This window comes from Pseudochaenichthys georgianus, chromosome 9 (assembly GCF_902827115.2).
Source record: "Pseudochaenichthys georgianus chromosome 9, fPseGeo1.2, whole genome shotgun sequence".
NCBI lineage: Eukaryota > Metazoa > Chordata > Actinopteri > Perciformes > Channichthyidae > Pseudochaenichthys > Pseudochaenichthys georgianus.
The window spans coordinates 7,944,134-7,956,994 of record NC_047511.1 but is presented as its reverse complement, the minus strand read 5'-3'; the positions used below and the strand labels follow the sequence as shown (position 1 = coordinate 7,956,994).

Genomic DNA, 12,861 nt, shown 5'->3' with positions numbered 1-12,861 from the left:
GTTTAATGCTTGAAAAGTATATATTTGATTGTGAATTTCCCATCTGTTGATCAATAAAGTATTTTTTTTATATACGTTTTTGCATTTTTATAAAGATAAATTGAATGGTTTTTTTTCCTTGCATCACTTCACCACAAGCAATTATTGGCAATTTATCATCATACTTGCCTCCCATTTTCTATTATCAGTGAGAGCATTTCTTAAAGATATTTTTAAAATAAAAGAAAACATTAAGAGTTAACTGCCTGTATGCGGAGAAACAGAGGAAAATGCCAAACAATATAAAGGTAGAGCTTATTGAAGGCCGCAGGATAACAGTATGACAATTGAACAATAAACGGTTAATAAAGCAGTCATATCATGGCACTTGCTGAGGGGATAAAAAGTGCTGTGTGCGCTCACCTCGTCGAAGGAGGAGTGTGTGAACATGTCATCATGGGCGAGGCCGAGGCGGGGGGTGAGGATGGAGATGGGGGGGGTGATGGGGGTGATTGCGGGCGACGGGCCATCAGACAGCAGGACGTCCCTCTCTGGACTGTCCAACGAAACCTCCTCTGTGGCCTCTGCAGCAGGACAGATAGAGTGTGATCGGGCATGAAAATGGAGCAAACAAAAGGGATCACAATGTTTTCTCTCAAGTTACTTTCTTGCAACATGATGTTAATTAATTAAAGAAGGACTTATAGCAGGAAATGCAATCTCGAAGTGCTATTGTGCAGGGCGGCCATCTTTGCAGGATAGTTTCTAACGAAACGGCAGCAGCCAACAATAATGATCATCTTTCGACTCGTCATCCGTCAGCGCTTGCATCTGAAGTTAATATAGAAGCCAAGAGTATAGATGCCCTAACAGAGATAATTTTCTTTGTTTTTAATGATTTGAAAATAGAAGAAGGGTCAAAGGATCTTGTAAACTTGCCGCACATCACTGTTACTGATGTCAGCGCACATCTGGTGTTTGTAGTTAGTGCCAACACCTGTCGGCAATGTGAACATTTTAAATATTTGGAAGCGAATGTAATGTTTACAAATGGATAAAGTGGATACAGGACCTTCAGATCTAGAGTCCCAATTACAACTAATTCCCTGATGGCTTCTTCAGGATTGTAGCTGACATCCTCGTGGATTCATCTTCTTATTACAGACACATGCATTTCCTAACATTCGGTCTATATGCTGTAAAATGTATTATCTCTTCGATTTACACACGGCATCTATTGATGTCCGTCCTGGGAGAGGGATCCCTCCTCTGTTGCTCTCCCTGAGGTTTCTCCCATGTCCCCCTTAAACTGTGGGTTTTCTCTGGAAGTTTTTCCGTGTACGATGTGAGGGTCTAAGGACAGAGGGTGTCGTTTTTCTCATACTGATATTCTGAACAATCTGTGCTGTTGTATTTGCTGTAAAGTGTCTCTACTGTAGGCTAATTTTATTATATGTAGTACAGCACTTTGGCTCGACCAAAAATCGTTTATAAATGTGCTATATAAATAAAACTTGATTTGATTTGAACTATACAATCATTTGGACATTTGTAAGTTGGCTAACGGTATGCTAACAGAATGCTAGCAAAACCATGGTTTATCATACAAAATGTATTTAACGGGATATTTATACTGTATACTGCTACATTTCATGTTTCAAGTCTTATTCCATTTGTAGTGGTTTGTGTTACTGTAGTCAAGCAATTTATTTCTGACAATATACAGTCAGCAGATGGCTGCCACACTAGCTATTTGGCGTCTCTTGCTAATGGTAGTCTCCCTAGTTTAGTTTCCATGTTGGAAATGTATAAAATATAATCCCATGGTCTTTTAATTAGTTTTGTTTGTTTTTCTTCGGCATTAGCAGTTATAGCAAAAGACACAACGGTGCCTTACGACCATGTTTAAAAAGTTTAAAGGGAAAAGTTGCCCTACATGTTACGCCAATGGGATGCTTTCGTTGGAATATTTCCAAGATGGCCGACTGATTGTTGATGACATCACATTCCCTGTTGGGTTTCTGTATGTCCTATTGTTCAACAAAAAGTTTGACAAACCACCAATGTACTTTTTACCATGTTTGGTATATTTTAGTACTTCCCAAATGAAGCCTTACACTCATGTCAGATTTGCGACGGACAGTAAAAGATGATAAAAAATGTATACGGAAGGACAATAAATATATTATTATTAATCCCTGCATAGTTCTTCCTGTCTCCTACATTACCCTGGATATTTTGGCCTGGAGGCGATGTGTAACCAACAACAGCGCACATTTGCGCGGGTGTGGAACAGCGAAATGTGGACGATTTCATGGTAAAACAGTTCTGTGTGTTTGTACCTGCGAACAGGTCCTCTGTATCGTCATCAAACAGCGAGTCCCGTTTGGGTCCGTTTGAGTTGGTGCTGATGTCTTCAGCAGGCAGACTGGCTGGTCCTGACTGTAAACACACACACAGAAACACACATAACATACGTTACTCATTGTGCAGCAGGAACCTTTATTAACTCAGCCATAACAAAGGTGCTTCATTCTGCATCAATGTAGAGAGATCTAAGGAGAGACCACCCCTCCTTCATCTTAAAAATGCAACACTTCCTCTGAGGTCCACAGTAATGCATAATTTCACATCAAAGTTTCTCAATGTTCAAGAGGAGTTACGGCCCGTCCACACTACAGCTTCAAAAAAAGCTTGGAGCTGGGCGCGTCTGAAGCTCGACCAACAACCAATCACATGAATCTCCCGCCCCTGACACACAAGCAGCGGTTTGATTAGCTAGAGCTTGTACTGGCATATAATTTGATTGGCTGGCGCTGGCTACTCTGGCGTCTCCGGCGTCAGAAGTTGAACATAGAAGTTACCTAAAGTGAGAGAGGAGACAGCGTCTGGCAGAAACCGGAGGAAGTATCACCACGATTATTTGAAGCTAGGATTTTCATGGACCGGTCCTGGCAGGGGCGGACTGGCCATCTGTGTGTTCTGGAGAATCACAGACCGGCCGGTCGTCAGCGGGCCGGCTCGGTTTGCTGACGGCCGGCACCGCCCTTTATTTTAAATTGTAATAATACTTACTTTGATCAAAAGCAAGTAGCGGTCAAGGCTGCAGTCAGAGGATGATCTGCGTTTATTCCTGTCTACATTGCATCCCCGCATCATCCGCCTGTGCGCATCAAAGACACAGACTCATTGTTCCCACTAAAGTAGGGGTGAGTGCAGGGGCCACCCCAGTTGGCAGCTTTGTTGATGAAAGAAAATCCCTAATGGCCGAGTGCAAGTGAATGCAGCACAAGACGCGAGCCTTGTAACCCCTCCCCCGGCCCCGGCGCAAGCGCGGAAATCTGATTGGCGGCGATTTGAACGGGATGGCGCAAAACGAGAAGCATTCGGATCCAAGTAGACGGAAGGAATGAGGTATTTGCAGTCTGCAATGACAGAGAAGAGACCGTCAAGTTTGGCTGCACTCAGCATTGAATCAAAACGCACTAAAGCTTTAGATCTTAATACGTTTGTGAGGTGTTTTGCTGAACAAGATGGTAATCACCGCATTCAGCTGTTATAGGCATGCCAACTTGATGCTCTGCTCACGGATGACTCGATGAGCATAAAAAACTGTTAAGATGATGACCTTACGTGTGTAAATATTTTTCTTCTTTGTGGGGGTCTGCCCCCAAAAAACAGTTTAAAGTCCTGAGAAAGTCAAATAAGACTGTGTGTAAAACTTCACTGCCCAGCCAAAAGAAAGTAACCACTTTGATTTAACTAGGCCAGTAGGTAAGGACTTTCCACTGGATAATAACTGCAGCGATGTTTATGTTTTAGCTCTGTCTCTGGCACTGTTATTTTGGGGGTCGCGGGCTGAAAAGTTTGGGAACCCCTGCTCTAGAGTGTATACAAAATAAAGAGCTTTTTGAACATTAAGCATGTAAACATGTCACAGTAGGGGCACTAAATACAAATATGAACCTGAAAATGAGCATAATAGGGCCCCTTTAATAGAAATACATGACCAGCCTGTGCAGAAAATAAATAGATTAAAGTTTTGTCAAATTTAGAAAATCACTAATGATGTATGGATATTAAAAGCTGCTGCATTTTAAAAAAAGGACTTTGTATAACAATATGGGAAAAAAATCAAATAACAACTTTTGAGAAAATACCCCAATATAATGATTTTTATTTTATATTGTAAGATTTAATAATTTATTAATAAACACCAATTATGTTCATATTTTTTTAACAAGTTGTAAAAGGGAAATAATAGTTATCTAAAACTGTCTGTGAGGTTCAGAATATCCCTTTACTGTAATGGAGTATTTTCAAACCAGAAAAAGACAATTATGTGATACTACAATATTCAGATTCTAAGACAATATCTTGCCACATAAATCAATATGGATATTAATATGAATATAGTGCCCAGCCCTTTTAATACTAGCTAAGAAGACAATAATATCAATTCATAAAACTCTCTATGCTCTACTGAAATGACTCTACATTGTGGCATGTGACTGGAAATGACTGCTAATAAAAGCACAATAAAAAGAACCCGATTAATGTTCAATTATTAACTCATAGTATTATAGATCAACATTACCTCAGTCAATGTCTTACAATATTGATTATTGTACAATATTTTATGACCTACGTTATCGTGAATCAATGGACATGAATAAATGTGTCATATATGTGGCAGAAAATGGTCTTATAATGTCAACACTATGGTTCAATATTGTCTGGCAAACTCATTTTCCAAAAAAAGTGTGAAAGAGTGCTATGCTGAACATCGGACTCATGGTTTAATAAATGAAGCTGGACTTAGTGGATATTTTGGTTGATTGTTTCATTTCCTTATGTGTTTTAATGCGTGTTTTATTCTGGCTGCCCGAACGGAAAGGTGAAATGGAAAGGTTTTAATCTCCTGCAACATCTCCCGCTTGTAAACACCACAAGCTCATCTGCATACAGCAGACAGTTACTGATTACATGTCACACACACACACACACACACACACACACACACACACACACACACACACACACACACACACACACACACACACACACACACACACACACACACACACACACACACACACACACACACACACACACACACACACACACACACACACACACACACACACACACACACACACACACACACACACACACACACACACACACACACACACACACACACACACACACACTCTCTCTGCCTTGTAGACAAAAGTATTTCTGAAGGCACAGAATACATGTACGCAACACATTATAAATGGAAATCAACAATCAACGGAACAAAGGAGAGAGAAACAGGGATTTTAGCCTTTGCAGACCATTTACATGCACTAAAACTTACATAACACACTACAGGAAAGGGAAAAACCCCAAAAGAATATAATAGAGCCCCTTAAATACTTTAAAAGGGTTTTATTCTAAAAAGAAGAATGAGAAAATGCATGAGCAAAAGATGAAACTTCATCTGTTGCTCCCCTGAACAAACAAACAAACTCGTAGACCTTCCATGTTTGGAGAGGAGGAAGAGGATGGAGAGATCTTTTTAGCTGAGCAAATAGAAAGAGAGGATGGAGGAAAGATAAGAAGGAAATGAGTGATGATGAGAGGAGCTTCCTCACTCCTTACTCAGCAAACACACACAGGGTTCAGAGGAAACACGCACGCACAAGCACACACACACTATTTCACAAAGTTTAAATATTAGGATTTTAATAAACTTTTGATTAACCGCAGCCCTATTACAGAACCAAACATGCACATAACTCAATGTCTAATTTATAAAAGTGTCTAGATTTCAATGTATTTAACTGGGAAAAGTTATATTATTATTTTTAGTGTGTCATGCCAAACAGTGGCCCATCCCATATCGAATTAAAAGACACCGCTATTTTACTATTGTATACATAGCATGGCTAAAAGCTGTGCAGGAAATAACTTTGTGAAAAGGGAACCGGAGGACACTACACAGGAAGTTCATGTCAGAGAGGAATGATGCTGACATCAGCGAAACACAATAACTGTAATTGAATAACACAATTCGTATTATATAATATAAAGGGTGACTGGGTCCATCCCCAGCCCTTGCAGTCAACATGAATACTCAACTCAAATTGCTTTACTAGGTCTACAGCAGCGGTGACCAAACTACAGCCCGGGGGCCAACTGTGGCCCGTTGTCCATTTTTAATTGGCCCTCAGCTAATTCAAAAAGTTTAATGGAATATGGCCCACACATGAAACTTGTGCTTGTCTTATATTGTACTCCTTACATGTATATGTAAACATATATTACACAGTTTCCATGTGTTAATAAGCCCACCTTTCAAATAAATAAATTCAGTCAATTAAAGTTGAAAACATTTTCTAACAAATCTTAAAAGCCAAATAACTTATTTACATAACAAGCTTGAAATATACGCTTCCTATTTACCCTTATTATATAAGCAATATGAGGCTTCTGTTTTAAGAAATTAGCTCGAAACACATTTTGTAACTAAATAATTGAAACCATATGGAGAGCTGTGATGTCGGCTGTTTTTCATTTTCAAGTCATATTCACTTGCATCATAATTTAATAATAATAATTTAATAATAATCTAATAATCGATTAGATTTAGGATTCGAAAATTATAAAAGTAGGGTAGACATATGTGGAGATTATCCGACTGAACACAACGTGATCTGTCTCTTAAATGTGTGTCAACCACAGACCCATATTGAAGAATGCTGTTGTGACATTCAAGGAAGACAATCATCACTAGAATGAGATCCAGAGTGCTGACGACGTGACAAAAACAGAAAAACAGCCCTGTGTGTGTGTGTGTGTGTGTGTGTGTGTGTGTGTGTGTGTGTGTGTGTGTGTGTGTGTGTGTGTGTGTGTGTGTGTGTGTGTGTGTGTGTGTGTGTGTGATGGCGTGCGTGTTTGTGTGTGTGAAGTTACGACACAGCAGATGAAGAAACATTTTGTTTAATAAACTGCTTTTAAACAGATAATCTTTAAAAGACAAGAGTTCTCACTCCTTTACACTCTGTTTTCCAGCTCAAATCTTAAATAGTAAGATCAGCAAAATCAGTAAGAATTGTATTTATCATTATTTGTCACTACTGGTACACTCAAAACATTGAAACGGGTACAAAAATGACTGATCAACAGGAATTATTTAAGCTTACCCAAATGAAGTCAATTATGTCACATGGACTTAAATAATATATTTACATAAACTACACTTTTCTCCTTTCAACAAATAGCTGTATCTAGATGTGCACATATACCAGAGTTCCCGTTAGAATATTTGTTTGCCGGTCAACATGTCCGTTAAAGTTGAAATCTTCCGGACAAAATTAGAAAAGTGCCGGTCAAAGGTCTTCTTTGTTATTTATTGAGCTTTAAAACAAATTGATATGATTCGATTTTAAACAAACTATTTATAGTAGATTAACCACATTTTTCAAAAGTGTACAGTAACTTACAATAATGCCCCTTTTACACCAACGCGGTTCTAGGGGCGGTTCGGAGCTGGAGCTTGAAAAGCACTGTTTTTTTCTGTTCACACCGCAGCGGAGCCGCTTCTCTTGTGCTCTTTTCACACAAAGGCTTTTCCCGTTCTAGCTCCGTGCTAGAGCTTTTCTGGTTCGGTTCAGCTCCCGCTCTGTTCACACCCCTCAGAGCCCGACTGGTGCTGCGTCATTGTTTGCGTCATGACGTAACCGTTTGCGTCATGACGTAACCGTTTGCGTGCCTGCTTCATAAAGCCAAACCGCACGGAAACCCCTCACATTGACAACAACAACAATTCGTTTTGGTTTTGCTGTCGAAGCGAAATGGAAGAAATGGGACGACTTTACTACCAACTTTACAGTCGTTACATGCTACATTCAAAAGTGCTTTACAATCATCATCATCATCATCAACGACGATTCTGTAGGAGAAAGAAGGTAAATATACGTCCTATTTGATGGCGTTAGAGCTAGCTAGCGTGCTCCCCTCCAGCTTCCTCTGTACCTCTTACAGATTCCCAGTAGGTAGCTGGTCTCTTCAGTGGACCACTGCTGCTTGTTAAGTTTTAGGTTTTCCATCGTTGTGTACAAACTGGATAAAACGCGGGCTTTTTGTTGTTGTTAGAGGTTGATCCCGCCCCTGCCCCTGCCTCCGACGTAAGCATGACATATGCGGTGCTTGCTTTCTAGACTGACAACTTTTTGGTGCTTGAAACTAACCGGATTCCGGAGCTTATGCCCCTTTCACACCAACGTGGTTCCAGGGCCGGTTCGGAGCTGGAGCTTGAAAAGCACAGTTTGATCCTGTTCACACCGCAGCGGAGCTGCCTCTAAGCTCCGGAATCCGGTTCGTTTCAAGCACCAAAAAGTTGTCGGTCTAAAAAGCAGGTAGGGTTGGGAACCGAAACTCGGTTCCAGATGAGAACCGATAAGAAAATGCCGGGTACTGGGTACCCATACAAAATACACAATTTATGTTCTGCTTAACGGTTCTGCTTAAGGCAAGGCAAGGCAAGGCAAGGCAAGGCAAGTTTATTTATAGAGCACTTTTCAACGCAAGGCAATTCAAAGTGCTTTACAAAACAAAACAAAAAAAATGAAAGACATTAAGCATTAAAAAAGAAAAGCTAATCAAATAAACATTAAGAAAAAATACATGGATAAAAGTTACAGTGCAGTCTAAAATATAAATAGTTCAATTAAACATTACAAGAAAAAGTACATGGATAAAAGTTACAGTGCAGTTTAAGATATGAATAGTTCAAATAAAAGCAGCGACAAAAAGAAAAGTCTTCAGCCTGGATTTAAAAGTAGTCAGAGTTGCAGCGGACCTGCAGGTTTCTGGGAGTTTGTTCCAGATATTTGGAGCATAATAACTGAACGCTGCTTTACCATGTTTAGTTCTGACTCTGGGGACAGAAAGCTGACCAGTCCCTGAAGACCTGAGAGATCTGGATGGTTCATAGTTTAGCAGGAGGTCAGTAATGTATTTTGGGCCTAAACCATTCAGTGCTTTATAGACCAGCAGCAATATTTTGAAATCTATTCTTTGACACACAGGAAGCCAGTGTAAAGACTTCAGAACAGGAGTGATGTGATCCACTTTCTTAGTATTAGTGAGGACTCGAGCAGCGGCGTTCTGAATCAGCTGCAGCTTTCTAATAGATTTTTTAGTGAGACCTGTGAAGACACCATTACAGTAGTCCAGTCTACTGAAGATAAAAGCATGGACAAGTTTTTCCAAATCCTGCTGTGACATTAGTCTTTTAATCCTAGATATGTTCTTTAGGTGATAGTAGGCTGATTTAGTAACTGTTTTAATGTGACTGTTGAAACTCAGGTCAGAGTCCATGACTACACCTAGATTTCTGGCTTTATCTGTTGGTTTGAACATTGCAGACTGAAGCTCAGCGCTAACTTTTAAACGTTCTGCCTTGGCTCCAAAAACCATTACCTCAGTTTTATCTTTGTTTAATTGGAGAAAGTTCTGACACATCCAGTCATTGATTTGTTCAATGCACTTACTCAGTGTTTGAATTGGAGCATAGTCTCCTGGTGAAATTGTTACGTACATTTGTGTGTCATCTGCATAGCTATGGTAACTTATTTTGTTGTTCTTCATTATCTGAGCCAGTGGTAGCATGTAGATGTTAAAGAGAAGAGGCCCCAAGATGGAGCCTTGAGGAACCTCACATGTCATATTTGTCAACTCAGATGTGTATTTACCTATAGAAACAAAGTTGTTTCTGTCCTTTAAGTAGGATTTAAACCAATTTAGAACTGTTTCCGAAAGTCCCACCCAGTTTTCCAGTCGGTTCAGTAATATGTTGTGGTCAACAGTGTCAAACGCAGCACTGAGATCTAATAATACTAACACTGAAGTTCTGCCACTGTCTGTGTTTAAGTGGATGTCGTTAAAGACCTTTACAAGAGCAGTCTCAGTGCTGTGGTCTGGACGAAAGCCTGACTGGAACACATCGAAACAGTTATTTAAATGCAAGAAATTACTCAACTGTTGAAAAACAACTTTTTCAATGATTTTACCTAGAAATGGCAGGTTTGATATGGGCCTGTAATTGTTCATTACTGAAGCATCTAGATTATTCTTTTAACAGTTCCTAAACGCGGTAGACCCTGTATTCCACCGGGTCCGCCTTCGCCGCGGGTCCGTCTGCGCCGCGGTGACCCGGTGGTATACAGCCAAACGGAGCGCTCTCTCCCTCTCCTGACAGCCCGCCAGTATCATGCAGCTCGTGGATCCAGAAATGAGTGACCCGACTGTAAAACTAAACATATCTATAACTAGTTTAGGTAGTTTGAGAGGTAATTAAAATAGCTACATGTGATATTCTAACCTGAAGTGTGTTTTGTTCCGCTCACCGCTGCAGGTGATCATGCAGAGCTGCATGTCGACTCGTCGGCAGCAGCTGATCTCTCTCTTCCGTTAGATTAGACTTTACTCGCGTTTATGTCCATATCGATCAGATCTAGCTAGTTCTAGCTAATGATATGACTACCTGCTTATTAAAAGACACCTAAACAATAAGCGTCGCTATGCAACCGGGTGAAGCCGCAAAGTATAATAATAATAATAATAAATTTTATTTATAAGCGCACTTTTCATTTGCGTAAACAAAACTCAAAGTGCTACAAAATTAAAAATTAAAAAGGGTGAAACAAAACAATAAAAAAAACAATTAAAACAACATAATAAAAGCTGTGACATTCATGCCCGCATGGCATAATGTGGGGGATTTAAAAATCTAGTTAAAGGCTATTCTAAAAAGATGCGTTTTTAGGCCTTTTTTGAAAGCCTCCACAGTCTGTGGTGTCCTCAGCTGGCTTGGGAGGGCATTCCACAACCTCGGAGCAGCGGAGCAGAAGGCTCGGTCTCCCATGGTCTTCAGTTTTGTCCTTGGTGGGATGAGGAGGTTTGCCTTTACTGAACGTAGGTTCCTCGTGGAGGTTTGTGGGGTGAGCAATTCCTTGATGTAGGAGGGAGCATTTCCATATATGCACTGATGAGTGAAGAGGGTGATTTTGTAGTCAATCCTGAGTGAGACCGGGAGCCAGTGCAGTGATTTGAGGATGGGTGTGATGTGTTCGTACTTCCGCACTCTCATCAGGATCCTAGCAGCTGTGTTTTGGATGTATTGCAGCTTCTGGATGTTCTTGCTAGGAATCCCAATGAGAAGTGCGTTACAGTAGTCCAGCCTGGAGGAGACAAAGGCGTGGACAAGCTTTTCAGCATCTGGCAGACTGAGTGTGGGGCGGAGTTTCGCAATATTTCTCAGGTGGTAGAAAGAGGTCTTGCATATTTGCTTGATGTGGGCCTCAAAGGTCAGGTGAGGATCCATTTTAACTCCCAGATTGGTAACCGTTGTTGAGAGTGGAATGTTCTGACCGGAGAAGGTGATGCTGGTGATGGCAGATGAACAGACCTGATGTGGAGTGCCAATAAGAATGGCTTCAGTCTTGGAGCTGTTTAGCTGGAGGAAGTTGTGCTTCATCCACACCTTTATCTCCTCCAGGCATCTGGTTATTGTGGATGATGGCAGAGGTGCAGAGGGGGTTGGGTTTGCTCTGATGTAGAGTTGTGTGTCATCAGCATAGCAATGGAAAGATATTCCATGCCGGCTGATGACACGACCAAGGGGGGATATGTATATGGTGAAAAGGGTGGGGCCAAGGACTGATCCTTGGGGGACACCGCAAGTCACAGAGTGAGTTCTTGATTTAGCCGCTCCCAAGGTGACGTGCTCAGTCCTCCCGGTGAGATAGGAGGTGAACCAGTTTAAGGCAGAGTCAGAGAGTCCAATTGTAGTGTGAAGACGGTGGAGTAGGATGTCATGGTCGACGGTATCAAATGCTGCAGTTAGATCCAGGAGGATGAGGAGAGATGGAGATCCGGTGTCAGCTGTCATCAGCAGGTCATTGGTCACCCTGACTAAGGCAGTTTCTGTACTGTGGCCCTGGCGGAAACCAGACTGGAATTTTTCAAAGAGTTTTTCAAAGTATAGCGCAGCATTATGCATTTGTTTACATGCCCACCGGAACCCCGAGGCATTACCAACAGATCAACGCACAATCAACCACAATCGACATTAGAATTGATTATTCTTGTCTGTCACAGACATCTGTACACCAGTTATTGCGTCTCTCAGGTAGGACAACAGGTAGCCATGGTGAATCTCCATTGTCTGTCGGTGGGCTATTGTCCACAAAGTTTCTGATGTGAAGAAGTTCCTCTCTGCTATATTGTATAGCAGAGTTGGTGCGGTCGGCTTGCATGTTGCAAACCATGTTAAAAGCAAACGGCAAAAAGTCAATAAACACTAAAAAAAAATACGAAAAAGGGGAAAGTTGGAGAGGAGCCTAAAGACAATGCAGCCATCTTTCACTGGCGCATCACAACTTTAGTTCTAAGATTTGATGAAATTGGATCATTTATGAGAGGGTTGTTTTTTTCCATTAACTAATTTTTCTTGTACCTTGTCTGTATACTAATATTAAAATCGAATTAGTTGAATTAAATGGGTTAACAATCAGGATCAAACTGTGCTTTTCAAGCTCCAGCTCCAGCTCCGAACCGGCCCTGGAACCACGTTGGTGTGAAAGGGGCATAAGCTCCGGAATCCGGTTAGTTTCAAGCACCAAAAAGTTGTCAGTCTAGAAAGCAAGCACCGCATATGTCATGCTTACGTCGGAGGCAGGGGCAGGGGCGGGATCAACCTCTAACAACAACAAAAAGCCCGCGTTTTATCCAGTTTGTACACAACGATGGAAAACCTAAAACTTAACAAGCAGCAGTGGTCCACTGAAGAGACCAGCTACCTACTGGGAATCTGTAAGAGGTACAGAGGAA

The 12,861-nt window shown here is 41.1% G+C and overlaps 1 protein-coding gene across 1 annotated transcript in view; it reads right to left on the bottom strand.

Moving 5' to 3' along the window:
• snx2 (sorting nexin 2) overlaps positions 1 to 12,861 on the bottom strand; it is a 44,849-nt gene that overhangs the window by 30,866 nt on the left and 1,122 nt on the right. The window contains exons 2-3 of the mRNA XM_034090483.2: positions 2,322 to 2,421; positions 403 to 563 (exon numbers count right to left, since the gene is read on the bottom strand). Of these exons, the coding sequence (XP_033946374.1) occupies positions 403 to 563; positions 2,322 to 2,421 (261 nt within the window). The remainder of the gene's footprint in view (positions 1 to 402; positions 564 to 2,321; positions 2,422 to 12,861) is intronic.